The following is a 25,980-nucleotide window of genomic DNA, read 5'->3' as shown; positions in this document are numbered from 1 at the left end:
CTTCCGGCCGGGTTTCGCAGACGGCGCTGGTAGGCGATCGTGAGGCGCCGGAGGACGTTCCCCGCGGCCGGAGCCATGGAGATGCCTCTGCCGCCGGACGGTGAGGCCTAACCGGGAGCGGAAAACCGTTTGTGTCTCCCCGGGGTCCCCAGGCCGGCCTGCCGAGTTCCCGGGCCTGGGAGGGGGCGGGGCGCGGCCTTACGGCTTCGCCCGCGGCCTTTCCCGTGGGTCCCCCATTCCCGGCGTACGTGAGGCCCCTATCGGGACCCGTACAAGAGCGCGGCCTCTCCGAGGTCCACCCCTAGGGGACCCCAGCGGGGTGGACGGGGGCCGGGGCGGCAGGGCCCCCGAGTTTGGGAAGTCTTCGCTGACTCCCCGTGTGGCCGTTTTTCTCCGTTCTCCAGACCAAGAGCTTCGAAATGTCATCGACAAGCTCGCTCAGTTCGTGGCTCGCAACGGGCCCGAGTTTGAGAAGATGACGATGGAGAAGCAGAAGGACAACCCGAAATTCTCGTTTCTGTTCGGGGGCGAGTTCTACAGTTACTACAAGTGCAAGCTAGCGCTGGAGCAGCAGCAGCGTGAGTCCCCCGAGCTCGCGGGGCCCGCGTGCAATGGCGGAGCGGGAGGAGGAGGCGGCTATCGATCCTGCTTCCCGGGCTTCGCCAGGGACTCCGCTATTGATTTTTGCAGACTTGATCTCGGAGATCAGTGCTAACGAGCTGCTTCAGTGTTTTGCAAGCAGGAAGTGATGGAGGCAGAGACTTGGACCTGGGGCGGGAAGTCTCCAGGCCCCTTTGCCGGTTTTTGTGCATTTCCCGTGCCCAGGTCAAAAAAGACTCGTTTGTCCCTCTGGGTTCTAGTTCTCCACACGCGTTTATTGATGTTGGGTATAGGGAGGTTAAGATGGGGTTAGGAAGCACAGCTGGCCTTTGAATAACGGATGAGTCGTCATCAGGCGCAAAGGTCCTGAGGCAGGACCCACATCTGCCACATCCAGTGGTAGATCTCCAGCGTCTAGGTGCGTTGTTTTAATGGATTAGTAGGGGTTTGCCAAGTAGGTGGGGATTGAGCCGCAAGCCCTCTCAGGCCAGACCGACCTTGTTTGGGTTTTTATGGTGCCCTAACTTGTAGTGCATTGAAAGTGGTTGGTGAAGTTTGTGAGGCATACAAGTAGGACCCCAGATACCAAGCACAGTGGCTCAAACCTGTAATCCTAGCTATTTGGGAGACCAGCCTGGGCAAAGAGTTCTTGAGACCCCATCTCAACCAATGGCTGGGCGCGATTACACGACCCTGTTACTCCAGGTACGTGGAGAAAAAAGTACAAAGGGAATTGTGGTCCAGTCTATCAGAGGCATAAAATGAGACCTTGTTTCAAAAATAAAACTCAAAAGGGGCTGGGGGTGTGGCTCAAGTGGTAGAGCACCTGCCTAGCAAGTGTGAGGCCCTGAGTTCATGTCCCACCACTGCCAGAAAACAAAAGGGAGGTGCTAGGGTTTGAAGAAGCGGTGGCTAAGGGGAGGGGAACCACGCGAGGCCCAGCAGAGCAGGAGCATAGGGTGAGGGTGTGTGCAGAGCAGGTGCCCAGGTTATTTGGGTGTGTGTTTAGGGCTGAGCTACCTGGAATCATCTGTGCTTGCGTGTCTGTAGAATGGCCATTCTTTAGTCCCAGCACATCACTGCATACAGGCTGGTATTGTGTGGCCAGGGTGGAGAGCAGGCGGGGGCAGGGAGGAGTGGGGTGGTTGCCACACAAGCCTTGGGGAAGTCTGCATTAAGGCAGGGGTGGGTCAGGCATGACGTGGAAAGGTACTGTTATGGCTAGAATCCTTGAGCCTGGCACCATTCGGAGATGGGTGAGGGTGGTATAGTGAGGCAGGCGAGGAGGATGCCCTGGCTTGTGCCACAGTGTGCGTGGTCCGTGAACGAAGACCGTGCTCTCCTTCCTGCCCTGGGGGGTCAGGCGTTGGGGCAGCTCAGGGTTTGGTGCTGTGGCAGGTAAAGGAAGGGGTGTGCTCTCCAAGTAGGTTTAAAGAACGTTACTTAGCTAGGAGAGAAGCGGTGCAGGCCAGGGGAAGGGCCGGAGGGGGCCTGCACCCTGGCTGCTAGCCCGGCAGAGCAGTGATTTGGGCTCAGCCAGCAGCCAGGATGAGCGTGGAGAGGACCATTTGCTAAGGAGCTGGATAGAAGAAAACCCTTGGAGAGCTGGGGAAAGGCTGTGGGCTGTGTTCTAGAACAGGGCTGGCCACTGCTATTCTCCCTGTGTGTTGAGACTGAGCCCTGGGTGTGTTCTAGAATGGTGCTGTGGAAACTCCGCGGTGTTTGGGGTTTGGTTTGGGAAATCTCCGTCCACCGTATCCTGGGTCAGTTGCAGAGTACAATGGAATTGTGAACCACGGAAGGGGGAATTGTTGCAGAAGTGCCAAATGCTCACGCGCCTTCCTGTTGGCTGAAGGCCACGCTTTGAGCAGCAGACGGCAGAGGGGCAGGACCTGATGTGGGGAGAGGCCTTGCAGTGGTAGCACAGGTGACATCAGAGAGTGTGATCTAGAGGCCAGCTTAATGATAGTGCACAGCAGCTCATTAGCAAGGGGCACAGCTCTTCTCACATGGGTGGTTCACTGTGCCAGTTGCGGAGGTGGAAAGGGGGCTGCCCATGGAGTTGGTGGCTTGAGCTAGATGGGCCCGGAACACAGAGGCCCTTCCCCAAGGGCTGGAGACTGGGAGCCACTGAAGGGAAACTACAGTGCAGCCTCTTGCCCACAGCCACAGACTCTTCTTGGGGGTGGGGTGTCAGATGACTAGGGTTCAAACTCAGGCCTTCATGCTTGCCCAGCAGGTGGTCTACCAGCTCTAGTCCATTTTGCTGTGGTTGTTTTAGAAATGGAGTCTCAGGAACTGTTTGACCTGGCTGGCCTCAAACCATGATCCTCTGGATCTCAGTCTCCCAAGAGGCTAGGATTACAAGCGTGAGCACAGGCACGCAGCCAGAGCCTTGGTGTCTTGAAAGAGTCGGGGAGGTTGGGGGCAGAGGCCTCGGACACCAAGGGTTGGGGTTTGGCATATCAGGTCACGCTTAGCTAAGGTGCGAAGAGGGACGGGCTCAGGCCTGGCTCACGCTTGCAGGACAGTGAAGAGAGACTTGAATGGCATTGATGGGGTGTAGTGAGGTGGCTGTCCCAAGGTGGTTCTCCAAGGAGAAGCCAAGCATGGAAGTCAGAGGCTGTGGCCAGGAATTGGAAAGAGCTGAGCCTGTGAGAGAGGGTGTGCTGGCTTAACCAGGGTGGCGTGGCTAGACGGAGGCCCTGTGGCAGATGTCGAGGCTCTAGTATGACCAAGGGGATGCCTGGGCCTGGCCATGTCCTCATAGGACCTCCTCCTTTCCTGCAGTGCTCTGCAAGCAGCAGGCCCCGGAGCTAGAGCCACCTGCAGCCCTGCCGCCCCTGCCACAGCCCCCACCAGCACCCACGGCACCCATCCCGCCAGCCCAGGGTGCCCCGTCCATGGATGAGCTCATCCAGCAGAGCCAGTGGAATCTGCAGCAGCAGGAGCAGCACCTGCTGGCCCTCCGACAGGTGCTCCCCTCCTCTCCCCTCCCCGCCTCTTCCCTCCCCTCCCCTGGTCCTCAGCCTCCCGACAGGTACTGGCTCCTGTGCGTACCATCCTTGGGGTTACAGGGAGCTTGCTCTGGGCCTGTGTTTTGCATGCGTGCACTGGGACAGGGCCAGCCCACTCATTGCCCAGGGCTTGCTGCTCAGCCACTGTCACCCACAGCCCTGGTCCAGGACATGGGCCGCTTCTTGTTGCTGTGAAATCACTGCATGTGCTCTTGGGATGCCCATTGCCCTGAGGGAGCTCCTCCTAGGAGGACACTTGTGGCCACATGGCCTCTGGACCTAGCCTGGGCCCCACCATCTGGCAGCCTGGTACCTTCTCCAGATACTGTTAAGGACAGGTGCTAGAAAAGCAAGAAGAATAAAATGTGAAACCCAAGCTGCCAGCCCCTGCTTGATTGCTTGACTTAGTATGCAGCGTTGGGGCTGGAGGTGAGGTTCCGGTGGTAGAGTGCGTGCCTGGCAAGTGTGAGGCCCTGAGTTCAAACCCCAGAACCACCAAAAAAAAAGAAAAGGATGCAGCGTTGGCTGTGTCGTTGCAGTCAGCACAGCATGTGGGGCCGCTTGCTCTCAGGCAGTGTGGGCTGGGCACTGGGGCCTCTCTGTCCTCCCAGTGTCATGTCTGAACCTGGCTTCCCTTGCGGCGGGGGTGGGGGGGAGGCTGCTGTCCTTTGATACGATTGGCTGTGTGTAATTGTCCCTTGCCACCCTTCCTCACCTATCTCTGTCCCTGTCACCCTCCCAGGAGCAGGTGACGGCAGCCGTGGCCCACGCGGTGGAGCAACAGATGCAGAAGCTGCTGGAGGAGACACAGCTGGACATGAATGAGTTCGACAGCCTGCTCCAGCCCATCATTGACACGTGCACCAAAGACGCCATCTCGGTGAGGGCCGCCCCTGTAGCGGGACCCGGGGCTGTGGGGCTGCGAGGTGGGCTCTGGCCCCACTCACCTGAGCCTGCCTGTCACAGGCTGGGAAGAACTGGATGTTCAGCAATGCCAAGTCCCCACCGCACTGTGAGCTGATGGCGGGCCACCTCCGCAACCGCATCACAGCGGACGGAGCGCACTTCGAGCTGCGGCTGCACCTCATCTACCTCATCAACGATGTGCTGCACCACTGGTGAGTGCCAGCCCCTGCCCGGCACCCCTCATGTTCCCGCCTCACCCCCACCCCGGGCAGCTCAGCCTCTGCCTGCCACCTGCCTCTGCTCTGCCCTTCTGTAGTCTTGACCCATCCAAGGGACGGCGGCACCTTTGCTCGCCCTCTGCCTCACAGCCCTTGGCTCTTTGATGCTGCTGCCTGTCATCCCCAGCGAGGGGCCTGTCCTTCCGCCTAGCCACTTAGGTGGAGGGACACAAAGAAACCCGAAGCCTGGGCCAAGGTGGGCGGGAAGGAGTCTGCCTGTAGTCGGCCAGCCTGGCTGCCTGTGAGCTTGGTGACCTGCTGCACCGCTGGCTCTCAGCCTGCCCCATGTTCCTGTTCTGCCAGGAGCTCAGCCCGGCTCGGGCCCTCCCACTCCCGCTGAAGCATCTCCAGCTCCTCTCACCCTTCCCTGCGTCACCCCGTTCTCTCCATCCGGCTTCTTGCGCCCTACTCCTGCCTTTCTGACTGCAGGACGCCTCTGCAGAGATGGCCTGTCCCTCCCTTTTCTCCAGCGACGCTGTTTAGCTCTGCCTTCCCAGTCCAGAGGCCAAGGGCAGCTCCCTGGACTGCCCTCCTCTGGCCTGGCTCCCCGCCCTGCCTGGCCTGGCCCCTCTTTGAGCTCCCCTGGTGAGCTAAGCCTTGGGACAGTTCAAACCACTGGCCTACTGTTCATGACCTTCCTGGGGTCACAAGTTGAGCCATCCTGGCCTGGCCGCTGCCACACCAAGGGCCTAGGTCTGCAGGAGTCTTCGTGGGCTGGCTGTGTTTTTATTTGCTGAGGTCCTGGGGCTGAGGGCAGGGCCTTACACATGCCAGGCAAACGCTGTCCTGAGCTACACCCTTAGCCTTCCACGAGCCACATATGCAAACGTTCCCGTGCAGCTCCGTAGGCCCCACCGTGCCAGGCACGGTCCGCACTCTTGATGCTGGCTTGAGCCGAGCTTTCTGTGTGCATAATGGTGACTGCGGACAAGGTCCTGACCCCACAGCAGTCCCGTTTCATTCTTCGTGCATACACAGGGTCTCGTGGGCTCCGTGACTCACGCTCACCACCACCCCGGGTAGGAAGGGTTACTTTACTGACAGGGCGACTGGGGTGAATGCCCAAGCAGCCCTGGACTGTGTTCTCTTCCCTTGTCCATCCCCCAAGAGCAAGCACAGTGCCCACACAGGTCTCCCGGGGATCCAGCCAGCGCCCTGGCCGGGTTGGGGGTCCGTCTCCTGAGAAGGCAGAGGGTGCTGTGGCTCGAGCCGCGATGGTAACGGGTGCGTGGCCGGGTCCCGCCCCAGGGCCCTGACGCGCGGAAGGTCTCTCCCTCACAGCCAGCGCAAGCAGGCCCGGGAGCTGCTGGCCGCCTTGCAGAAGGTCGTGGTGCCCATCTACTGCACCAGCTTCCTGGCAGTGGAAGAGGACAAGCAGCAGAAGATTGCGCGGGTACGGGGGCTGCTGGGCTTGGGGTGCCGGGCAGGGCTGGGGGAGGCGCACTTCCCCTGACACCTCTCCCTTCCTCCTCCTCCTCCAGCTCCTACAGCTCTGGGAGAAAAACGGCTACTTCGATGACTCCATCATTCAGCAGCTACAGAGCCCCGCGCTGGGGCTCGGCCAGTACCAGGTGACAGTCACCCCCACCCATGCCACTCCTCAGAGCTCTGCCCTCAGCCACCCCAGCCCCATCCATGTGCTGTTGCACTGCCTCTTCCAGCCTGTTATGGCTAAGGCTTGGAGGGCCCAGCTGGGACCACAGGGTTGCTGGTTCCTGTTAGCAAAGTCACAAACTGCTGCGCAGTGACCATCCTCGTCACCGTGTCTTTGGTGGACCCCACAGGCCCTGGGGTGGTAAGGGCTGTGCTGCCTGCTTCCTTGCCAACCACCTGCCCGCCCACTCCAGGGCCCAGGATGGGATGTGCTGCCTTGCAGGCGTGTCCTTGTCCTGTTCCAGAAGGTGGGAGTGGGCAGCACCAAGGCCATACTGACGGCAGGCTCTTCTCTCTGCCAGGCCACGCTCATCAACGAATACTCAGCAGTGGTGCAGCCGGTGCAGCTGGCCTTCCAGCAGCAAATCCAGACCCTCAAGACACAGCATGAGGACTTCGTCAGCAGTCTGGCCCAGCAGCAGCAGCTGCCGCAGATGGAAGCCGAGGTCAAAGCCACGCCACCGCCACCTGCCCCACCCCCAGCCCCGGCGCCAGCCCCGGCCATGCCACCCACCACCCAACCTGGTAGGAGGCTCTCTGTGGTTCAGTTTTAATGCGTTCATGAGGTCAGGCAGGTGACTTGGCAGGGGAAACTCTCACAGTTCCTTTCCTGCACACTGTCCCAGAGAACAGGAAGGGAGAAGCTGCCTCTGTCATTTGAGAATGCCAAGGTAGCTTTCCCTGTAGTGAATGGGCTGAGCTGCAGCTGAGGACTGCACTTCAGCTTAGTGCTGGAATGTGGGCTTAGCCTCACAAGGCCCTGGTTCTGTCCATTCCCCCATCTGCAAAAACGTGTTACTGTAGTGTAGAATCGCTTCTGAAGAAGACTCAGGAACTACTGGGAAAATCTAAAATGGGGTGGGGGAGTGCCTCGAGCAGTAGAGCATCTGCCTGGCCAGAGCAAGGCCCTGAGTTCAAATCCCAGTACCACCAAAAAAAAATCTAAACTGAGCTGAGTGGCATGTTACATGCCTGTAATCTCAGCTGTCAGGATGTAGAGGCAGAGGATCACAAGTTCCATGGCCAGTTTGAGCTACATAGATTTCTCTTTTTTAAGAAAACAAAAAAATCAAATCAAATCCACCAAAGTGCAGGTTGAGCACCCATAATCCAAAACCTGAAATGCAAAATGTTCTGAAATTTCAAACCTCTGAAGGGCCAATGTGATACTCACAAATTTTAGATTTCACATTTTCAGATTAGAGAAGTGTAAGCAAAAGTCTGTAAATGCTCCAAAATCTGAGGAACTCCAGATTGAAATTCACCTGGTCATGTTCGAGCTCTATTTTAAGTACATCATATTGAATTGAATCTGTCCCTGGTTTTTTTTTTTTTTTTTTTTTTTTTTTTTTTGCTGGTACCAGGGTTTGAACTCTGGGTCTCACTTGCTAGGCAGATGCTCTAGCACTTGAGCCACTGTCTTATGGTGGCTTTTATCAAGAAAGGGTTTCACGAACTATTTTGCCCACAGTGGCTTTGAACTGCGATCCTCCTGATCTCTGCCTCCCAAGTACCTAGAATAAGTGGATGGGTTTAACAGGAGAAAAAGACAGGCATAGTGACACACACCTGTCACCTCGGCTACTTGGGGCAGAGGTGGGAGGGTTGTGGCCAAGGCAAAAGTGCGAGACCGTCAGGTTTGAAAACCAACTAAAGGGAAAGGACTTGGAGCAAGACCCTGAGTTCAGTTCGCAGTACTGCGAGGGGAAAACCTAAGCCGCTACCCAGGGGGCTGAGGCAAGGAGGGTCGCTTGAGCCCACGAGTTTGGGACCAGCCTGGTCTCAAGTAATGGGTAGGGCTGAGGGTGTGGCATAGCGGAGGGTGCGCGCTTAGCGTGTCTGAGGAGGCCCTGGCCTCCTCCCCCAGTGCCTTGAACAAACCAAACCAAAATGATGAAGTTGGGGAAATGATGTTTAACTCGTAACCCAAGAGTGACTTACTAGAAACCAGCTGAACTGAAGAGAGATGCAGGGGGTGGGGGCGATCTGCCCTCTGTGCCTTCCCCAGAAGAAGGTGGTGGCTGTGGCGTGCAGTCAGGTTAGGAAGCAGGGGTTTATGTGGAAGCAAGTGCTGCTGTCATTTCTAACTTCCTGCACCTGGGTTTAGATGACAACAAGCCTCCCATCCAAATGCCCGGCTCTTCAGAGTACGACACTGCAGGAGGGGTGCCGGATCCCGCCGCCGCTGCGGGGCCCCGCGGTCCTGGGCCCCATGACCAGATCCCGCCTAACAAACCGCCGTGGTTTGACCAGCCTCACCCCGTTGCCCCTTGGGGTCAGCAGCAGGTACTTGAGGGGCACCGGGTACATCCCAGTGCCGAGGGTGGGGCATGGGAAGGCAGCAGGGTGGTGGGAGGTGGCTCGAGCCTGAGCGACCACCCCTCAGCTTCAGGATGAGAGATTGCACTTGGGCCCCTCTGGGGGAGTGGTTCCCACCCCGACTCGTAGGTAGGGAAATGGAGCCCTTTGACATTGAGGCTCAGTCTCCTTTCTGTGGCCCAGAGTCAGCCGGCCCACTCAACAAGGCTCCGTCTAGGGCTGGTGGCACATGTGACAATCCACACTCAGAACCTGAGCCGGGGGACTGTGGGGTGTGTGGCACATTTAAAGTCTGCAGTTTCTGTCTTCCCTTGGGACACTGGGCTGGGGCTCCCCAGTGGCCTGGTGCCGGGAACCAACAGGCTCGCTGGCTGGAGTCTGAGGTGGGCCTATCGGTCCCCTATGTGTGCTACCACTCCAAACAGGAGCTGGAATTTGTGATCCTGGCTTTCAGTGGTCAGGGCCACAGCAGTGAGACAGGAGCCGCTGTCCTCAGGCCACACACAGCTGCTGTCTTGGGTGGGGCCCCCAGAATCAGACCTGGGACAAGGATGGTGGAGGCTGATCCCAGGAGAGGAAACCTGGGCCAGGGAGGGGTGCCACTGGGGTACATGTCCCTGTGAGCATCAGGGTGCTCCAGGATGGGGGCGGGAGGAGGGATGTGTGGTCCTGCCTGTGAGGCTCACTCACATCTCTGCTTTGCCTTGCAGCCTCCTGAGCAGCCCCCCTACCCGCACCACCAGGGCGGGCCTCCCCACTGCCCACCCTGGAACAACAGTCACGAGGGCATGTGGGGCGAGCAGCGTGGGGACCCCGGCTGGAATGGCCAGCGTGACGCGCCCTGGAACAACCAGCCTGACCCCAACTGGAACAGCCAGTTCGAGGGACCCTGGAACAACCAGCACGAGCAGCCGCCATGGGGCGGGGGCCAGCGGGAGCCACCCTTCCGCATGCAGCGGCCACCCCACTTCCGTGGGCCCTTCCCGCCCCACCAGCAGCACCCACAGTTCAACCAGCCGCCGCATCCCCACAACTTCAACCGCTTCCCACCCCGCTTCATGCAGGACGACTTCCCCCCACGCCATCCTTTTGAGCGGCCACCCTATCCCCACCGCTTTGATTACCCCCAGGGGGACTTCCCTGCCGGTGAGTGCCAGGGCTCGGGACAGCCGGAGGAGTCACTGCCTGGTCCCCAGCAGCGTGGTGTGCTCCTGGCATGCTGTCTGTGTGAGAGCAAAGCGCAGAGTGAAGCATGGGTTCCATGTGGCCTTCCTTGTGGCCGAGGTCCTCCTGCCCACTCACTGTCCTGGACCCCGATTCAGGCTCCTGCCGTGTGCCAGGCTGGCTGTAGGGTGGGAGTCCCACGCGGCTCTCGAGAGCAGGGCTGGGCACCCGCAGGCAGGAGCCGCCAGTCATCTGAAGTCCTCACGCTTTTCCCTACCCCACGCCAATCCAGTCCTGACCACGCTATATCTGTGTGGCTGCTGTAACAAAGCCCCCAGGCTGCGTGGACCGTCCGTGGCTCTGAGGCCAACATGTGCAGGGGACTGGCTCTTCTGAGCCTCCCCTGCGCTTGTGGATGGCATCTCCCCTGTGTCCACGTGGTCTGCCCTCGACGCGTGTCTGGGTCTTGTTCCTAAGGACACCGGCCGTGGTGGATCACCTTTGCGATGACCGCATCCCCACAGGCCTGAGATGAGTTTCTGTCCTGCAGAGATGGGGCCCCCACACCACCACCCTGGTCACCGCATGCCTCACCCTGGGATCAACGAGCACCCGCCCTGGGCGGGGCCCCAGCACCCGGACTTCGGCCCTCCTCCCCACGGCTTCAATGGGCAGCCCCCCCACATGCGGCGCCAGGGCCCTCCCCACATCAACCACGATGACCCCAGCCTGGTCCCCAACGTGCCCTACTTCGATCTCCCTGCTGGGCTGATGGCCCCCCTTGTGAAGGTAAACCTCGACACAGCCCCTTTTCCAGCCTGGGCTGAGCCTGGTGAGAGTGGGCTTTGCCAAAACACTAGGGCCCTGCGCCCACCTCCACTGCTGTCCCGTCCCTCCCCCGACCCCCGCAGCTGGAAGACCACGAGTACAAGCCTCTGGACCCTAAAGACATCCGCCTCCCGCCGCCCATGCCGCCCAGCGAGAGGCTGCTGGCGGCCGTGGAAGCCTTTTACAGCCCACCCTCCCACGACAGGCCCAGAAACAGGTAGGGCTCTGACACGGCGGGGGCGGGGCTGGGGCCTCCTGTCCCCTCTCCCTGAGTCTATGTCATTTGAGAGAAACTCCCAAACGGCCAGGTCTTCTGTCCCAGTGAGAACACATGGCGGCCCTTTCTGGTCGTCTCGTGGCGGGGATGGGACCCAGGCCCTCCTGCGTGCTGCGTCTGGGGAGCAGTGTGTCCCGTCTCCGTGAGGGGCTCTGCACCCATCCTACAACAGGAAGGGTCCCAGGTGCAGCAGCCGTCACACACCGAGCTGCCTGGAGCCCTGTTCCTGCCTTGCCCCAGTGACAATGGCCACAGGTTCCCCATAGCCCCAACTCTGCAAGAGACAAACAGGAGCACCCGGTGCACCTGCCTTGTGGACCATGTCATCTGGCGATTCCCGAGTCCCCTTGCAGGAGGTCGTCTGTGCCATGGGGTCCTGCACGTGTCTTGCAGTGAAGGCTGGGAGCAGAACGGCCTGTACGAGTTCTTCCGAGCAAAGATGCGGGCGCGGCGGCGGAAAGGCCAGGAGAAGAGGAACAGGTGAGCTCCGGCCCACACAGGTCAGCGTGGCTGGCAGGCCCAGGGACCCCGCAGCTGGCCAGGGTCCCTCACCACGCCTCTCCCGCAGCGGCCCCTCCAGGTCCCGCAGCAGATCCAAGAGCCGCGGGCGCTCCTCCTCCCGCTCGCACTCGAGGTCCTCCAAGTCATCAGGGTCGTACTCCAGGTCCAGGTCACGCTCCTGCTCGCGCTCCTACTCCCGCTCCCGCTCCAGGTAGGCAAGCGGTGCTGGCGTGGTGCACAGCACGTACAGAACGCCACCACCGTGGGACTGCCAGGCTGACAGTGTCTGCTGTCCCCACAGGAGCCGGAGCCGCTCTCACTCATCCAGAAGCCGCTCCCGGTCCAGGTCCCGGTCCAGGTCCAAGTCATACTCCCCGGGAAGAAGGCGGCGCTCGAGATCCAGGAGCCCCACCCCTCCGTGAGAGCCCATCGCTGGTGGGAGGAGGGCGGGGCACTGGCCCGGGCCACCAACACCTCAGAGCATACGTGGGCTGTGACATCAGGCCCTTGACGCTAAGAGAACCCCCTTACTGGGCTGAGGGGGTGAAAAGCAAGAGAGACAGGAGGCCGGCTGTCCTCAGTGGCCACTGGTTAGCCATGCACTGCCCGCAGTGTTGTGATTACTGACGGACCATCTGCTGTCCCTTCTAAACCGGAGCCTGTGTTCGTTCTAGCTCCTCCGCTGGTCTGGGTTCGAATTCAGCACCTCCGATACCCGACTCCAGGCTTGGAGAAGAGAACAAAGGCCACCAGATGCTGGTGAAGATGGGTAAGTGTTCGGGACCCTGCTCACCCACTTGGGGTGCAGGAGGTGACGGTCCCTCTGGTCCAGGCACACTGTGGGTCGGTGCTTCTTGTTCTTCCCACCCCACGACGTGCAAAATCCGCTCCTGTACGACTCAACTCTCCGTCAGCTGCGCCCAGCATGCGACACCACGGTCGTGACCTCCCGCTGCCTGCCAGCACTGCAGAGTCCCTCTGTCTCTTCAGGTTGGAGTGGTTCTGGCGGCCTTGGTGCAAAAGAGCAGGGGATCCAGGACCCTATCAAGGGCGGGGATGTGCGCGACAAGTGGGACCAGTACAAGGGCGTGGGCGTGGCCCTGGATGACCCCTACGAGAACTACCGGCGCAACAAGAGCTACTCCTTCATCGCCCGCATGAAGGCCAGGGACGAGTGTAAGTAGCGTGGCGGCGGGCGGACTGCGGGCCTCCCCGCCCGCGGCAGGTCCACTGACGTCTGCTCTTCCCGCAGTCTCCACGTTTGGGGCACGCAAGGAGGAGAAGGAGGACTGAGGCGGGCCTGGGCTGACAGGGAGCCTGGCGCTGGATGGTGCGGTCCTGCCGGGTGGCGTCGCGCACCACAGCTGGGAGGAGCCAGTGAGCGTGGGCACAGGGACCCCCTGCCCCAAGTGGGAACCCTCCCTGGGCCGGTGTGCACGGCCTGGCGCCAGGCCAACCCCACTCGCAACACAAGGAAAGCTGAGGCCGGCGGGCTGTCACTCTCACTGCACTTGGTGTGGTGTCAGCGACAAGAACGTGACCTAGGCGATCCCCGGGTCACCTGAAGCCTGAGTCCTCTGACGTCCACCCCAGTTGAGTTCTGGTTGTGTACACTGATCTTTTCCCAAGCGTCAGCTGGTGGCCGTCAGCTGGGTGACAGGCTCTCAGGAGACCTAGGGCCCCTTGGGCTGGGAGTGACACACTGGGCACCTCTGCTCGGGGAACCCCGACACCAGCACTCACGAACCGCGCCACCGCCCAGGTGGCACCTCCTGCCCTCTCACCCCACCTGCCCCCGGCCGCCAAGAGGGAGCCACCGCGCCTCTGCCAGAAGCTGCTGGGGACCGCCACACCTAGAGCCCTGGCAGAGGCGCGGTGGCCCGTCTATACAGACACCGGACGCTGCTTTCCTCTGACACAGAGCCCTCCGCAACCTGGCCGCGTGCGGAACGTTTGAGTTTGTTCTAGATTTCCCGTAGCTGTGGCTTGTTGGAACGTGTCTCGTTCGGGATGACAGGAAACACGTGCTGTTGCTAGTTTCTCGTGAATTTTACTGTTTTGCCGTCAAATAAAGCCTTTTTTAACAGAGTGCTTCCTCTGCGTGAGTCACAAGTGTGCGCGCCACGGTGACGAGGGAGGCCGGGCTCAGCACTGCCGTCCTGGCATCTGGCTCAAGAGTCCGTGTCCCTCGGTGAACGACTCTGCTGGGTCACCAGCGCTGGGTGGCGGCCTCCATCCTGCCGTGGGGTAGTGACATCTCGACCCAGGTGGTAGGTCCTTGAGGCTGCGGTCACGCTGTCCCTCGTGGCTCCTGGGACCTGTCTGTCACCTCAGATGCTCACAGCTCCTCCTTCACCTTCTGCAGGGCGTCCTCCAGAGTCAGCGGCCTGGGCCTGTGGCACCTAATGTACTGTAGGGTGGAGGGCAGATGGGGACACTGTCACCGTCACCACGGGGCTGAGTGCTGGGGAGGAGACAGGACAGTGGGACCTGACAAAAGTGAAAGGTGGGATGCTGTGTGGCAGGAGGGGACAAGTGTCCTGCAACGAGGGAGACCTGGGCAGGTGCCCTCAGGACACAGCCCTGGGGCGGGGCGGGCAGCAGGGAGCCACGGTGGCACGATCAGGCTGCATCAGCTACTTATCGGTCACTGCGCGCAACAGGAAAGGTCCCCAAAGCAGCAGTGCGGCCCTCGGGACAGCGCGGCCTGCTTTCCAGCAGGTGGACGGGGAGGCGGCGGGGCTGCGGACAGTGCTGCTCAGAGGGGCTGGGAGCGCCTCCTGCCCTGGACCCGCGTAGAGGGGCGGAGGCAGCGCCACCCTGGGCCCCCGAGCCAGAGCCCGTCTCAAAAATAAGAGGGCTGGGGCCCGGCTCAAGCGGGAGCGCCCCGAGTTCAAATCCCAGTAGCACAGAGACCACGTGTAGACCTAGGGTCCTGATTTTAAAGTGGGGCGGGGTTGGGGGGCGGCTTAGTGACAGCAGTGCTCAAGGTGTGACGGGCCCTGCCCTGGGTCCCATCCCCAGCGCCACACAAAAAATAAACCAATGGCGACAAAACGGACAAGTAACGACACGCAGACAACATGCGGCTTGTGGCGTGGACTTCCTAGGCCCGTGCCACCGCGACGTTCTAAACCAAGGTCTGCATTGGGAAGGCACCCCAGACAACGGCGCCAGCGCTCGTCACCAACACGCCCCGCATTCCGCACAGGGACAGTGACAGCTGGGCTGGCGACGCTGGTGAGCGACACCACTGGAACGAGATCGCTATAAAACGCCACATTGGTTTTCTGGTTTTCGGACAAGAATTACAGGGTGGTAAGGGTGACCGGTGCCCCGAGCCTCAGCCCACATGACCCCACAGAAAAGCCCAGTGCTGCTGGGCCCTGGTGGCTCACGCCTGTAATCCCGGCCACTTGGGAGGCTGAGATCAGGAGGATCGCAGGTCAAGGTCAGCCCAGGCAAGTAGTTCTAGAGACCCCATCTCCAGAATAACCCGAGCAAAATGGACGGGAGCTGTGGCTCAAGCAGCAGAGCGCCTGCTTTGCAAGGGACAAAGGCCAGCGTCGCCTCTGGCCCGACTCCAGGCAGCACTGGATTTGCACGGGGTACAAGTGCCCCCGACAGGAAGTCCCTTCTGGTGCAGGCCACACAGAGCCCAGGCTCCCAGCCCCGCCCCCCGGAATGGCTCTTGTCACAGGACGAGGAGAAAATGAAAACTGACAGACAAAAGGTGACAGTCGGGCCCCACCACGCCCCTCCAGGCCCCATGCCAGTCCCTCCTCAGCGGGGCATCGCTGAGGCGCCCCCACCCGACCGTCGCCCCGTGCCGCGTTCACCTCTTTAGTTTCCTCCAGGGTGTGGTAGTGGAAGGAGTCCCCGTCCAGGGACTGCAGGAGCGACACGTGCAGGTGGCGGCTGGCCTCGATGAACTGCTGCGTCAGGCTTAGCTGCTGCTTCAGCATGTCGTGCAGAGCCAGCGCGGCCGGGCTGTACGCTGTCAGGGCTGCCCCGCGCCACATCACTCAGGGGCTCCCCGGTACCCACCCTCCCAGGAGCCGCCACTCGGCAATGCCAGGCTGCCCTCTGGTGGCTCTGCTACCGGCTGAGGGCTCGCCTCCAGCCGTCTCTGTCCCTTGTGAAACACCGCGATTATGTGTCAGTGCGTGCTACCATGTCACAAAGAATTTAACAGGGCCCTGCTGCAAACTCCTGTGTCCAAGTCAGCCTCCCGCCTCAGCCTCCCCCAGAGCTGGGATTACAGGCGCACCTCACCGTGCCAGGCTAAAAGCCCATTACTTAAAAAAACAAACATTAATTTTAAATTTCTTTTCTTTTTCTTTTTTTTTTTTGCAGTACTGGGATTTGAACTCAGGGCCTCACTATTGCTAGGCAGGCGCTCTACCACTTGAGCCACTCCACCAGGCCTATTTTAAATTTGAAAAGGACCTGGGGACATGGTGAGCCTCTGAGCACCCTGTGTTGTTCCCTAGGTGGGCCCTAGGGACAGACAGACAGCAGCTCCCAGCAGGCCTCGGGCTGGCCTCTGGGACCCTAGTGCTGGCTGGGTGACCCCCAATGGGGCCCTGGAGCCCAGCCTCAGGAGCAGGCTGCATACACAGGGACATGTGTCACCTCCAGGGAAGGAGCCACCAGGCCACTCTTACCTTCCACCGCGTCGGCGCTGACCACATGACTGGCAATGGGCACTGGATCTACGTAGGCTCCTCCCAGGCCAGGTCCGATGGCAGCCACGCCAGCCGCTGTCCCAAAGACAAAGGGGGAGCAGGTGAGGGCGGGACAGGAGCGCCCCTCTCCACAAATGTGACACCTAGCAAAGCCACAGTACCTGCTCTTTGCTCTTCTGAGCCTGCTGGTCACACCGCTGGCTTTTCCGTTTGTGTTTCTCACACAGGGCCTGACTGTGTGGCCCAGGCTGGCCTGGTACACCTGAGCCCAAGTGACCTCTACCTCCCGGTGTCAGGACCACAGGTGCCACCGTGCCATCACGCTCGCCCAGATCACTGTTTTTGTGTTGCAGTGCTGGGGCTTGAACTCAGGGCCTTCACCTTGAGCCACCCACTGCCCCTTTTTGAAGGGTTTTTTGAGATAGGGTCTTGGAAACAATTTGCCCGGGCTGGCTTCGAACTGCGATCCTCCTCATCTCTGCCTCCTGAGTAGCTGGGATTACAGGCGTGAGCCACCAACCAGTGCCCGGCCTCTTCTTTGTCAGGCCCTTCCAGGAAAACGCCACCACCAATACTCCAAGAAGCCAAAACTCGTACACGGGTGATGGCTACGCTAACAGGGACGTGGCGTGTAGACGGGAACCGAGTCCCCGACACCCAGTTTCAAATACCGTGTGAGGCGCTCGCTTCGGCAGCACACGTGCTAAAACTGCCGCGATGCAGAGAGGACCAGCACGGCCCCTGCGCCAGGTGACACGCAAATTCCTGAAGCGTTGCATGTTTTTAGGGCAAAACGGTTTCTGCCTGGAAGCGAAGGGGCGGGAGGAAGGGAGGAGGAGGGGAAGGTGGGGAAATGACCAATCATTGTATGCACATAGGAGTAAAGGAAATCAAAAAAAATACCGTGCAAAGCCAGGCGCGTGCCAGGCACCGTGGCTCACGCCTGTAATCCCAGCTACTCAGGAGGCAGAAATCAGGAGGATGGAGGTTCGAAGCCAGCCCGGGCAAATAGTTTGTGAGACCCTATCTCAAAGAAACCCAACACAAGAAAGGGCTGGCGGGGTGGCTCAAGGTGTAGGCCCTGAGTTCAAGCCCCAGAATCCCAAAACAAAAAAACCTCCTCTTCCCAAGAAACAGCAGTCACCCCTGGTCCAGGTGGGAGCAAGGCTGACATATGTAAGACCCCAAATCAAGACAAAGCCACCAATGAGAGCCCCATGCCCGTCCCCCGTGAGTGCTGCCTACACAAGGAGGAAAGGAGACCAGTGGGCGCCAGCCCTGGCGGGGCGTGACAGGTGTCCCCTCCGGGACTCACTGGAACACAGGCCTGGAAGCCTGTGGGGGGAGTGTGGCCTGGCGGGGGTGGGGACTTTGGGAGCGGTGGCCCAGTGGCTTCCACTCCAGCTTGAGAGGGCAGCCTGGCCTGTGGGTGCAGGGCTGGAGCCTGGTGAAGGTGGGGACGTCTTCCAGGGACACAGGCCCTGGCCCCTGTCTCAAGGCCGACATGTCCTGTACCCTGTGGGACACAGATGTCAGGAGCGCCCTGTTCCCGGCCGTGGTGACCAGAACTGTCTCCAGACCTTGCCAACGGCCCCTGGTGTCAGAAGTGCCCCAGCTGAGACACGCTGCCTGTGTCTTTGATTCTGGAACTTTCCTAAATGTCCCAGAGCTCAGAGGGCATTGACAACACCCAGGCCAGCTGCTTAGTGACAAGAGCCCAGACCCGGGGAGCCTGTGCTCCTGTGACTCTGCCGGCTGCGCCGGAGAGCCTGGTCACCCTGGCCACCACACTCACCCCTGGCCCACCGGTAGGCGAAGGCAGGCTCGAGGGTCTGCACAGCCATCTCCTTCACAAGCACTCTTGTCACGTCCCTGCGCCACCTCTTCCGAGGTGACTTGGAGAGGTCGGTGGTGAGACTGGAAGAGAACTCGGACAGAGCGTCCAGCGTCCTGTCGGGGGCCTCTGTGGAGGGGGCCATCGGGTCAGAGGTCGTGGCACTTGCAGGGCACTCAAAGTCCTCCGAGTAAGCCACACTCATTGTGGTCGCCATCGGGGTTTCCGATAGTGGCCTTGAGCTGGACACACTGCCCTCCTGGGCCGGGCAGGCCGAGCTGGCTCCCAGGCACTCCGAGACGTCGCTGTCATCCGAAGCCACAGAGGCGGCCCCTCCCTGAAAGGCTGAGCCCCTCGGCTGCTCACGTCTTGGTGCCTCCAGGCCGCCAGGTGACTCAGCTTTGCCTGACAGTCTTTCTCTGCCAGTGTCTTCCTGAAATGACAGGTGGCAGAGGGAACAGGGAGATCCTGAAAGACACCGCAGTGGAGCCGGGCACGGCGGTGCACACCTGCTGCCAGCACTTGGGAGGTGGAGGGACATGAGTTCAAGACCAGCCTGGGGCTGTACAGAGACCCTGTGTCCAAAAACTAAGAAACAGGGCTGGGGGTGCAGCCCAGAGGCAGAATGCCTGCCTAGCACGTGGGGACCCTGGGCTCCACCCCCAGGACTGCAAAAAATCAGAATTAATTAATAAACTCCCACCTTCTGTGCACAGGCACCTCCTGAGCTCCCAGAAGGGGAGGGGACGCTCTGTTCCTCCACTGGTTTGGGCAGGAGGTTCTAAGGCAGTCTTTGGGGGGCAGGGGGACCCAGGACCTCATGCATGCTGAGCACGCCCTCTGCTGCTGAGCTGAGCTGCACCCTAGCCGCCAGGACCCCAGAAATGCCTTAGGCTTTTGGGGGAGGGGGCAGGACTGGGATTTGAACTCAGGGCCTGACACCTGCTAGGCAGGCGCTCTGCTCCCTGAGCCACGCCCCAGCCCTGGAACATTCTTTGGAATTGGGGACCGTCCTGTGCACTTCAGGGACCCCCAAGCAGGATCCCTGGCCCCCGCCCCCTAGAGATGGCAGCCCTACCTGCTCCCCACTTGTGACAACCAAACTGTGCCAAATGATACCATTGTCGCCTGGGGCTCAGAATTACTCCCATGGAAAGCCACTGGTGACAACAGCACGTTCCGGGCACAAGGCTTCCCACAATTTCAAATGACTGTGGTGTGGCAGAGTGGGGGCCTCACCAAGCAAGCACCGGGCCCTCGGCTCCATCCCCAGCACTGAGGAAAAACGACAAGGAATAGGTAGTGGGGGGGAGGGAATAAGTCCTTATTCTTACTTTTTGATCCAACTCTGATTTCTTGCTGGTAACAGGAGACAGATCATCAAGCGACAAGATGTTGACCCTAAAATCTGTAATTGAAGAAGTGGTGTCAACTCCTTTATGCTCCACGAACGTTTAGAAAGATATGAAGACAGCTGAGCGCCGCGGCTCACGCCTGTAATCCCAGCCGCTCAGGAGGCAGAGATCAGGAGGATCGCGGTTCCATCCAGGGATTCTGTCGGGGTCCTGCAGTGCACAGGACGGTCCCCACTCCAAAGACTGTTCCAGCGCTGGGGCGTGGCTCAGGGAGCAGAGCGCCTGCCTAGCAGGTGTCAGGCCCTGAGTTCAAATCCCAGTCCTGCCCCCTCCCCCAAAAGCCTAAAGCATTTCTGGGGTCCTGGCGGCTAGGGTGCAGCTCAGCTCAGCAGCAGAGGGCGTGCTTAGTCTGGGCAAATAGTTCACTTGAGACCCCATCTCTAAAAAGCTCATCACAAAAAAAAAAACCCAAAAGGGCTGGTGGAGGGGCTCAAGGTGTAAGGCCCTGAGTTCAAACCCCAGTACTGGCAAAAAAAAAAGGGGGGACCAGGCAGAGTGGCCCGGCAGAGAAAGCACTTGACTGGGGGACTTCTGTGGGGGTCTGGGCCAGCGGCGTGGAGGCCACTCAACCGACCAGGAGCAGCGAGGCTCTGCGTGCCCAAGGTCCCCAGAGAGCGGGAGCGCGCACATGGGCGTGTGCACGTGCACGCGCACGCTGGGGGCTCCCTCAATCCAAGCAGGGGCAAAAACTACACATGGTGGTCCTGGTGGGCGCCTCACGGGGCCTGCGGCGTCCAAGCGGTGCCATGGGCGGGGGACAAGTTTCTGGGGTAGCAGGCTGGGGACAAGGCCCTGCGGGTGGAGGCCCAGAGAGGAGGTGAGGCAGGAGCAGAGCGAGCCGCCTGCTCTGTCCCAGCCAGGACATGGCCCGGCCAGGTCCTCCCTCTCTCCAGGCCAGCTCCTCCAGGGACCCCTCCGCCGAGCTCCTCCAATCCTCCCTGTCCCCACCGTGCCTGGGGCAGCGAGGTACAAGGGCCCACAGGCGACCATGCCCCAGGAGGCAAAGTGGCTGGACCAAGTTATCCCCAGTGGCCCAGCACAAAGGCAATACAGGAGGTTGAGACTTGTGTTGGCACTGGGTGACAGGACTGTCACCATGGCCGACTCGGACATGCACATCCAGGGAGGGAGTGCCAGCTGAAGACCTTTCCACGGACCCCTTGTGACCACCACACGTCCTAGCACTGCCCCCACGTTACACATGAGGACAAGGAGGCCCAAGATCGCAGAGCCAGCCAGAGGCAAGGTGGGAATCCTGCCACTCAACCAGTGGGAAGGGTGACATTGCCACTCACTGTCCATGGCAACGCCGTGGACTATCTCGCTGGGGACCCTAAAAGTGATCTCTTTTCCTTCCTCCCTTCCTCCGTTCCTCCCACCTTCCCTTCCTTCCTTCCCATCCCTCGCCCCCCCCCCCCACGCTGCCATCTTTCTCCCAAGCTGGCCTCAGCCTCCCAAGTGCTGGGATTACAGGTGTGTACCACCATGCCCGGCTGCATACTTCCTTTCTGCCCAGGGTTATGACCTTGCACAAGGACATGGGTTACCGTTCAGGCTGTCGTTGGTGTCTTCTGAGACCAGCTCACCCCAAGGCCCGGCCTCACTCCTCCTGGGAGAGGACACGAGTTTTGAGGATGCTGATTTGGAAAAGGCGCCTGATATGGAGAGCGAGGATGTGCGGGAGGCTGGGTCCCCGGAGACCGGGGTCTGTGCAGAGCGAGGTCTTGAGCGAAGGCTGCGAAGGGTCCCGAGGGGTGACCGTGAGGTTGGCGGGCGTGACGGCGGGGAAGGCTGGGAGCTGGAATATTCTGCACGGGGCAGAGAGAGGACTCCCGGCTGGGTCTGGAGCTGGTTCTACTTTCGTGAACATAAAAGACACAATGTCACCAAAGTCCTAACAACATCGTCCCGTATCATCCACCAGCAAAGACCTCAGCTGAAGTTTTATCTCTGTGCCCTCTCTCCCTTGTGCTGTTCTTGGAAGTCAAGGCACACATGTAATGTAGCAGATAGAGAACATTCTGCTAATAATCAGAAACGTCACTTTGCTATCAAATAAATATTGTTAAGGACTCCTTTTTCCTTTCTTTTTTTCTGGTGGGACTGGGACTTGAACTCAGGGCTTTATGCTTACAAAGCAAGCGCTCTACCTCTTGGGCCACACCTCCAGTCCATTTTGCTCTGGTTATTTTGGAGATAGGGTCTTGAGAATTATTTGCCTGGGCTGGCCTTGAACCACAATCCTCCTGATCTCAGCCTCCTAAATAGCAGGGATTAAGCTGGGATTACAGGTGTGCGCCGCCAGCGCCTGGCCTTTTTTTTTGGAGACAGGCTATCACTATGTGACCCAAGATGACCTCAAACTCCTGGACTCGGCCTTCTGCCTCCTCCTCCCAAGTAGTGGGGACTACAGGTGTGCACAACCACACCCACCTTACTATTTTTTTCTTCTCTGCCCCACCCCATTATATTTTCTAAATTAAGGCTCTTCCAGCCCTAAAAGTACACAATCTAGGACAGCCCAGCCTTTCAAGAGAATCAAAGTAAATGTGCAGACTCCTCCCCTCCAAAACACAGGCTTTGTGCTATGTCACACCCCGCAATGCTTATCTCCATAAAACAGGGACTAACAGAGGAGGCAAAGCTGTGGAGCTTCGAACCCCCCCAGATTGCTGCTGGGGTGTATGTACACCGGTTCAGGCCCTCAAAAAATTAAACAGACGCTGGATGTGTGGCTCAAGCAGCAGAGCGCCTGCCTAGCAGGCACAAAGCCCTGAGTTCAAACCCCAGTACCACTAAAAGCAAAAGGAATTCTCTGATAGTAGATTCTAAGGCCATGGGGTCCTGCCCCATACCTGGGAGGAAGAATGGCTGCCCAGAGAGGCCAAAAAGGGATAGGCCTGCAGGGACAAGCCCGCCTGGGTGTCCCCGCCAGTCTGTAATAATAGGTCACATCCTTATGTCCAACCACGCTTCTACATGCCGTCCCTGCTTCATCACAACTAGTCCGCAGAGCCTCCCCAAAACCCAAAGGTAAGGGCTGAGGGCTTGCGGACAGCTGTGTGTGGGCAGGCTTGCTGGAGGACTGCCTCCCGCTCCGTGCTCAGGAGCCCCAGACCTCGGCCACGCACCTCTCCATTTGGCTGTTTATTTGTACCCTTGAGGATATCCTTTGCAGCCAGACATGGTAGTGCACGCCTGTAATCCCGGCACGCAGGAGGTGGGAGGATCCTGAGTTCAAGGCCAGCCTGGGCTGCATAGTGAGACCCTGTCTCAAAAACCATAAATAAATAAAATGAACAAGCTGGGTGCCAGTGGCTCAGGCCTGTTATGCCAACTACTTGGGAGGCTGAGATGAGGACTGTGATTTGATGCCAACCTGGCAAATAGTTCTTGAGACCTCATATCCAAAAATAACCAGAGATTATTTTGGAGGGAGGTGAGGCTCAAGTGGTAGAGCACCTGCTTTGCAAGCACAAAGTCCTGAGTTCAAATCCCAGTCCCTCCAAAAAAAATTAATAAAAATAATTTTTAAAATGAACAAACAAAAACCTCACCAACAATGGTTTCCCAAGTTCTTTCTTGCTGACCGTAGTTTTGGGGAGCCCCTGATTTGGGCATGTCTCTTTTTCTCTAGGAGACTCCATCAAGCTTCCTAGCATCCCTTTCACTTCCTCTTCATCGCTGCCTGGCAAATGCATTTTTCTGGTCGGTTCGTTTGGTCTGGGCACCGGGACAGTCCTCTCTTTCTCGTGGGCGTCGGGGGACATGTTCGGAGTGGGTGGCACTCTCTTCTTTAGAAACCTGCTCCCTTTCTCACTTGGCCCTCGACTCTGGACCGTGGGGCTTGTGTCCTGGACTTGCTTCTGGAAGGTTGTGTCTGTCTGCTGTGCAGAAAGGCTGGTGGATCTCTTGGGGACCGTTTGGTTACCTGTCTTGTGACGACCCTCACTAGGGGTCTTGGGGTCAGACTCCGAGTCAGACCAAGTGGCAGGCACCCTCTTGCGCCCCAGGATCTTGGTCTCCATGTGGGCCAGCCTCGTGAGAGCTGCACTGGCCCTGAGGTTCGAGGCAGTGCTGGCCCTGGGTCCCCTCCTGGGGTCAGCATCCTCTTTGGAGATCACCCGTGTCTCACCCATCATTTGGCTCCTTTTGAGGAACCTGCTGTGACTGGGTGCCACATGGGCAAGACTGGCATGGATACCCAGGTCTCTAAAGATGTCCATCTTTGAATCTTGCAGGGAGAGGTCACTAAAGTCAGAAATGTCACATGTGGGGTGGCGGAGTTTTCTCGTGGAAGCCATGCTAGGGAAGAAAGAGAGTTTCTCGTGAGGTCACCCCGTTTGTACTGTGCCTTTGAGGGTCCCCATGTGGCTAAAGACCACATGACCTACTATGGTCTGAATGTGCTGTGTCTGCCCAGAAACGTGAGTTGAATTTACATGGCCAGCCAGGCACCAGTGGCTCACACCTGTAATCCCAGCTACTCAGGAAGCAGAGATCAGGAGGTTCAAGGTTTGAAGCCAGCCCTAGAAAATTGTTCTGGAGACTCTATCTCAAAAAAACTGATCATAAGACAGGGCTGGTGGAATTGCTCAAGAGGTAGAGTGCCTGCCTAGCAAGGTGAGGTCCTGAGTTCAAATCCCAGGGCCACCAAAAAAAAAATAATAATAATAATCAGACTGCCATGTGCCGGTGGCAGGAGATGGGTTGCCAAGAGGGATGATGTGGGCTGGGGACCTGGCTCAGTGGCAGAGCACTTGTCCCGTGCATGCAATGACCTGCATTTGATCCCCAGAACCACAAAAAGAGAGAGAAAAAGCGTGAGATTAATGCTGCTCTCTGGGGAGTGGGTTGTTACAAAGTCATTGTGCCCTGTCTATTCTATAGGTGCTGGTCTGCCTTTTTTTGGGGGGGGGGTTATGTGTGACTGGAGTTTGAACTCAGCACTTTGCACTGTCAAAGCAGGCTCTCTAACACTTGAGCCACTCCTCCAGTCCATTTTGCTCTTGTTATTTTGGAGATGGGGGGGGGGGTCTCAAGAAATACTTGCTTGGGTTGACCTAAAACTACGAACCTCCTGATCTCAGCCTCCCAAGTAGCTAGGACTACAGGTGTGAGCCACCTCACCTGGCTTCCCACTACATTATAACACAGTACCAGCTCTCTCCAGAAGCAGTCACAAAGCCAAGGACCCCCCCCACCCCCCAAGCCTCTGCAACCATGAGCTAAATACACCTTTCGCCTTTATGGATGAAGCAGCATCAGGTATTCTGTTATAGAACCACGAAGCAGTGTAAGAACCCACCTATGCAGTGCCACCAGTCTTCTGGGGGCTGAAATGAGGGCCTTGCGCTCACCAGGCAGGCAGGCAAGCGCTCTACAGCTTGAGGCAGGCCCCCAACCCTTTTGTGATTTTTCACATAGGGTGTCATGTTTTTGCCCAGGCTGGCCACAGATGGCGATCCTCCTACCTCCACCTCCTGCAGAGCTGGGATTATAGGTGTGAAGCACCACACCAGGCTAATGATGACGTCCTGGCCGGCAGAGTCCCAAGCCAGCACAGGGAATCACATTGCAAGAGATGTGGAGCACCCAGTCTGTCTCTTCTGGTCATCGAACCCTTTACGAAGTCATCAAGATTCGATTCTGGGGGCCCCACCCTGAAGACCTTATCTGATCCTTATCTGATGCTAATCCTACAAGGGCAGTGCCTCTAAACACTCCTAAGATTAAGGTTGCACCCCACGGTAACCCTGCTGTACGAAGTGCCCAGAATTCCCTCTCTGTGTGACACTGGCTAAATTACTTAACAGCTCTGTGCCATGGCATGCTCTCCTGTAAAAACAACCACTAATACCTTCATACAATTCCTTTGCCCAATGAGGAGTAAGCGATCGCCATGCCAGGCGTGGAGGCGCCCGTCAGCAATCACAGCGAATCAGGAGGCTAAGACAGGAGCACCGAGAGTTCGAGGCCAGCCCGGGCAACTTAGCGAAGGCAAATAGTACAGTTTACAAATGTTAAAAATACATAAGTTAAACTTTGAAACTACTAACGTCCCGTGGACTATCGGGCTCCGGCTCCCCGGCGTTTTAGCAACCCAAGGCTCCCAAGTGGGGAAACTGAGGCACGGGGCCGCCCTCCCGCCGTCCGATCAGCCCAGCCCCGACGGCGCCTCTCTTTCCCGCAGCCCCCCTCGTGTGTCCGGGTGGCCACCTAGTCGTTGCCGGCAGCCTCTCGGTCCCGTTGTCACGCTGTCCATCCACGGAAGCCTCCGCGAAGCTCCCGCCAAGCACCCAGGCCCTAGGGTACCGTTGCCCCGGACAACCGCGCCAGAGAGGAAGAGACTACAGCTCCCGCTGGCCACCACGCTCAGGAGGCCAATGGCGTCCCAGATCATAATCGCGGAGCGTCATGGGAGTAGGAGTTTCAGGGTGTTCCCGATGTGCACCGCGCTACGGGGACCAATGATGTCTCAGGTCATAATCGCGGGGCGT

At 59.0% G+C, this 25,980-nt stretch overlaps 2 protein-coding genes and 1 non-coding gene across 5 annotated transcripts; 2 read left to right on the top strand and 1 right to left on the bottom strand.

The window, feature by feature from the left end:
• Cherp (calcium homeostasis endoplasmic reticulum protein) lies at positions 1–13,631 on the top strand. Of its 2 annotated transcripts, none has more exons than XM_020167761.2 (18): positions 1–100; positions 405–578; positions 3,391–3,575; positions 4,360–4,497; positions 4,584–4,735; positions 6,083–6,194; positions 6,283–6,372; positions 6,757–6,979; positions 8,562–8,740; positions 9,484–9,919; positions 10,488–10,726; positions 10,849–10,982; positions 11,436–11,522; positions 11,611–11,754; positions 11,845–11,961; positions 12,218–12,312; positions 12,534–12,719; positions 12,796–13,631. In XM_020167761.2, exons 1-18 carry the CDS (start codon positions 76–78, stop codon positions 12,834–12,836), a joined length of 2,757 nt encoding a protein of 918 aa, XP_020023350.1. In that variant the 5' UTR covers positions 1–75; the 3' UTR covers positions 12,837–13,631. The 2 variants fall into 2 exon arrangements, with proteins under 2 accessions (XP_020023350.1, XP_073909849.1); XM_074053748.1 differs by having other exon boundaries at positions 6,050–6,194.
• Positions 13,578–25,878, bottom strand: C14H19orf44 (chromosome 14 C19orf44 homolog). 2 transcript variants are annotated; one of them, XM_074053749.1, is made up of 9 exons: positions 25,700–25,878; positions 25,341–25,470; positions 23,038–23,785; positions 21,028–21,334; positions 19,400–19,473; positions 18,027–18,498; positions 16,211–16,306; positions 15,383–15,549; positions 13,578–13,953 (listed from the first exon to the last, which is right to left on the bottom strand). In XM_074053749.1, exons 3-9 carry the CDS (start codon positions 23,782–23,784, stop codon positions 13,882–13,884), a joined length of 1,935 nt encoding a protein of 644 aa, XP_073909850.1. In that variant the 5' UTR covers position 23,785; positions 25,341–25,470; positions 25,700–25,878; the 3' UTR covers positions 13,578–13,881. The 2 variants fall into 2 exon arrangements, with proteins under 2 accessions (XP_073909850.1, XP_020023352.1); XM_020167763.2 differs by lacking the exon at positions 25,341–25,470.
• Positions 16,911–17,016, top strand: LOC141417051 (U6 spliceosomal RNA). Its single transcript, XR_012441680.1, has one exon. It is a non-coding gene; the product is annotated as a U6 spliceosomal RNA (small nuclear RNA).
• Positions 25,879–25,980: the final 102 nt, after the last annotated feature.

Source organism: Castor canadensis, chromosome 14, assembly GCF_047511655.1.
Source record: "Castor canadensis chromosome 14, mCasCan1.hap1v2, whole genome shotgun sequence".
In the NCBI taxonomy this organism is placed as follows: Eukaryota; Metazoa; Chordata; class Mammalia; order Rodentia; family Castoridae; genus Castor; species Castor canadensis.
Note: the sequence above shows the minus strand (reverse complement) of the source record. Positions and strands in the feature narration are given on the sequence as shown.

Bases quoted from the DNA above. Each gene is read 5' to 3' on its own strand.
- Cherp (XM_074053748.1), top strand. From the start codon at position 76: ATGGAGATGCCTCTGCCGCCGGACG. The intron at 101-404 runs GTGAGGCCTAAC...TCCGTTCTCCAG, and splicing joins GATGCCTCTGCCGCCGGACG to ACCAAGAGCTTCGAAATGTC. The intron at 6,373-6,756 runs GTGACAGTCACC...TCTCTCTGCCAG, and splicing joins TGGGGCTCGGCCAGTACCAG to GCCACGCTCATCAACGAATA.
- C14H19orf44 (XM_074053749.1), bottom strand. From the start codon at position 23,784: ATGGCTTCCACGAGAAAACTCCGCCACCCCACATGTGACATTTCTGAC. The intron at 16,307-18,026 runs GTGAGTGTGGTG...TCTTTGGGACAG, and splicing joins CGCCTACCGGTGGGCCAGGG to CGGCTGGCGTGGCTGCCATC. The intron at 13,954-15,382 runs GTGAACGCGGCA...TCCACCCTACAG, and splicing joins CCCTGGAGGAAACTAAAGAG to TACATTAGGTGCCACAGGCC.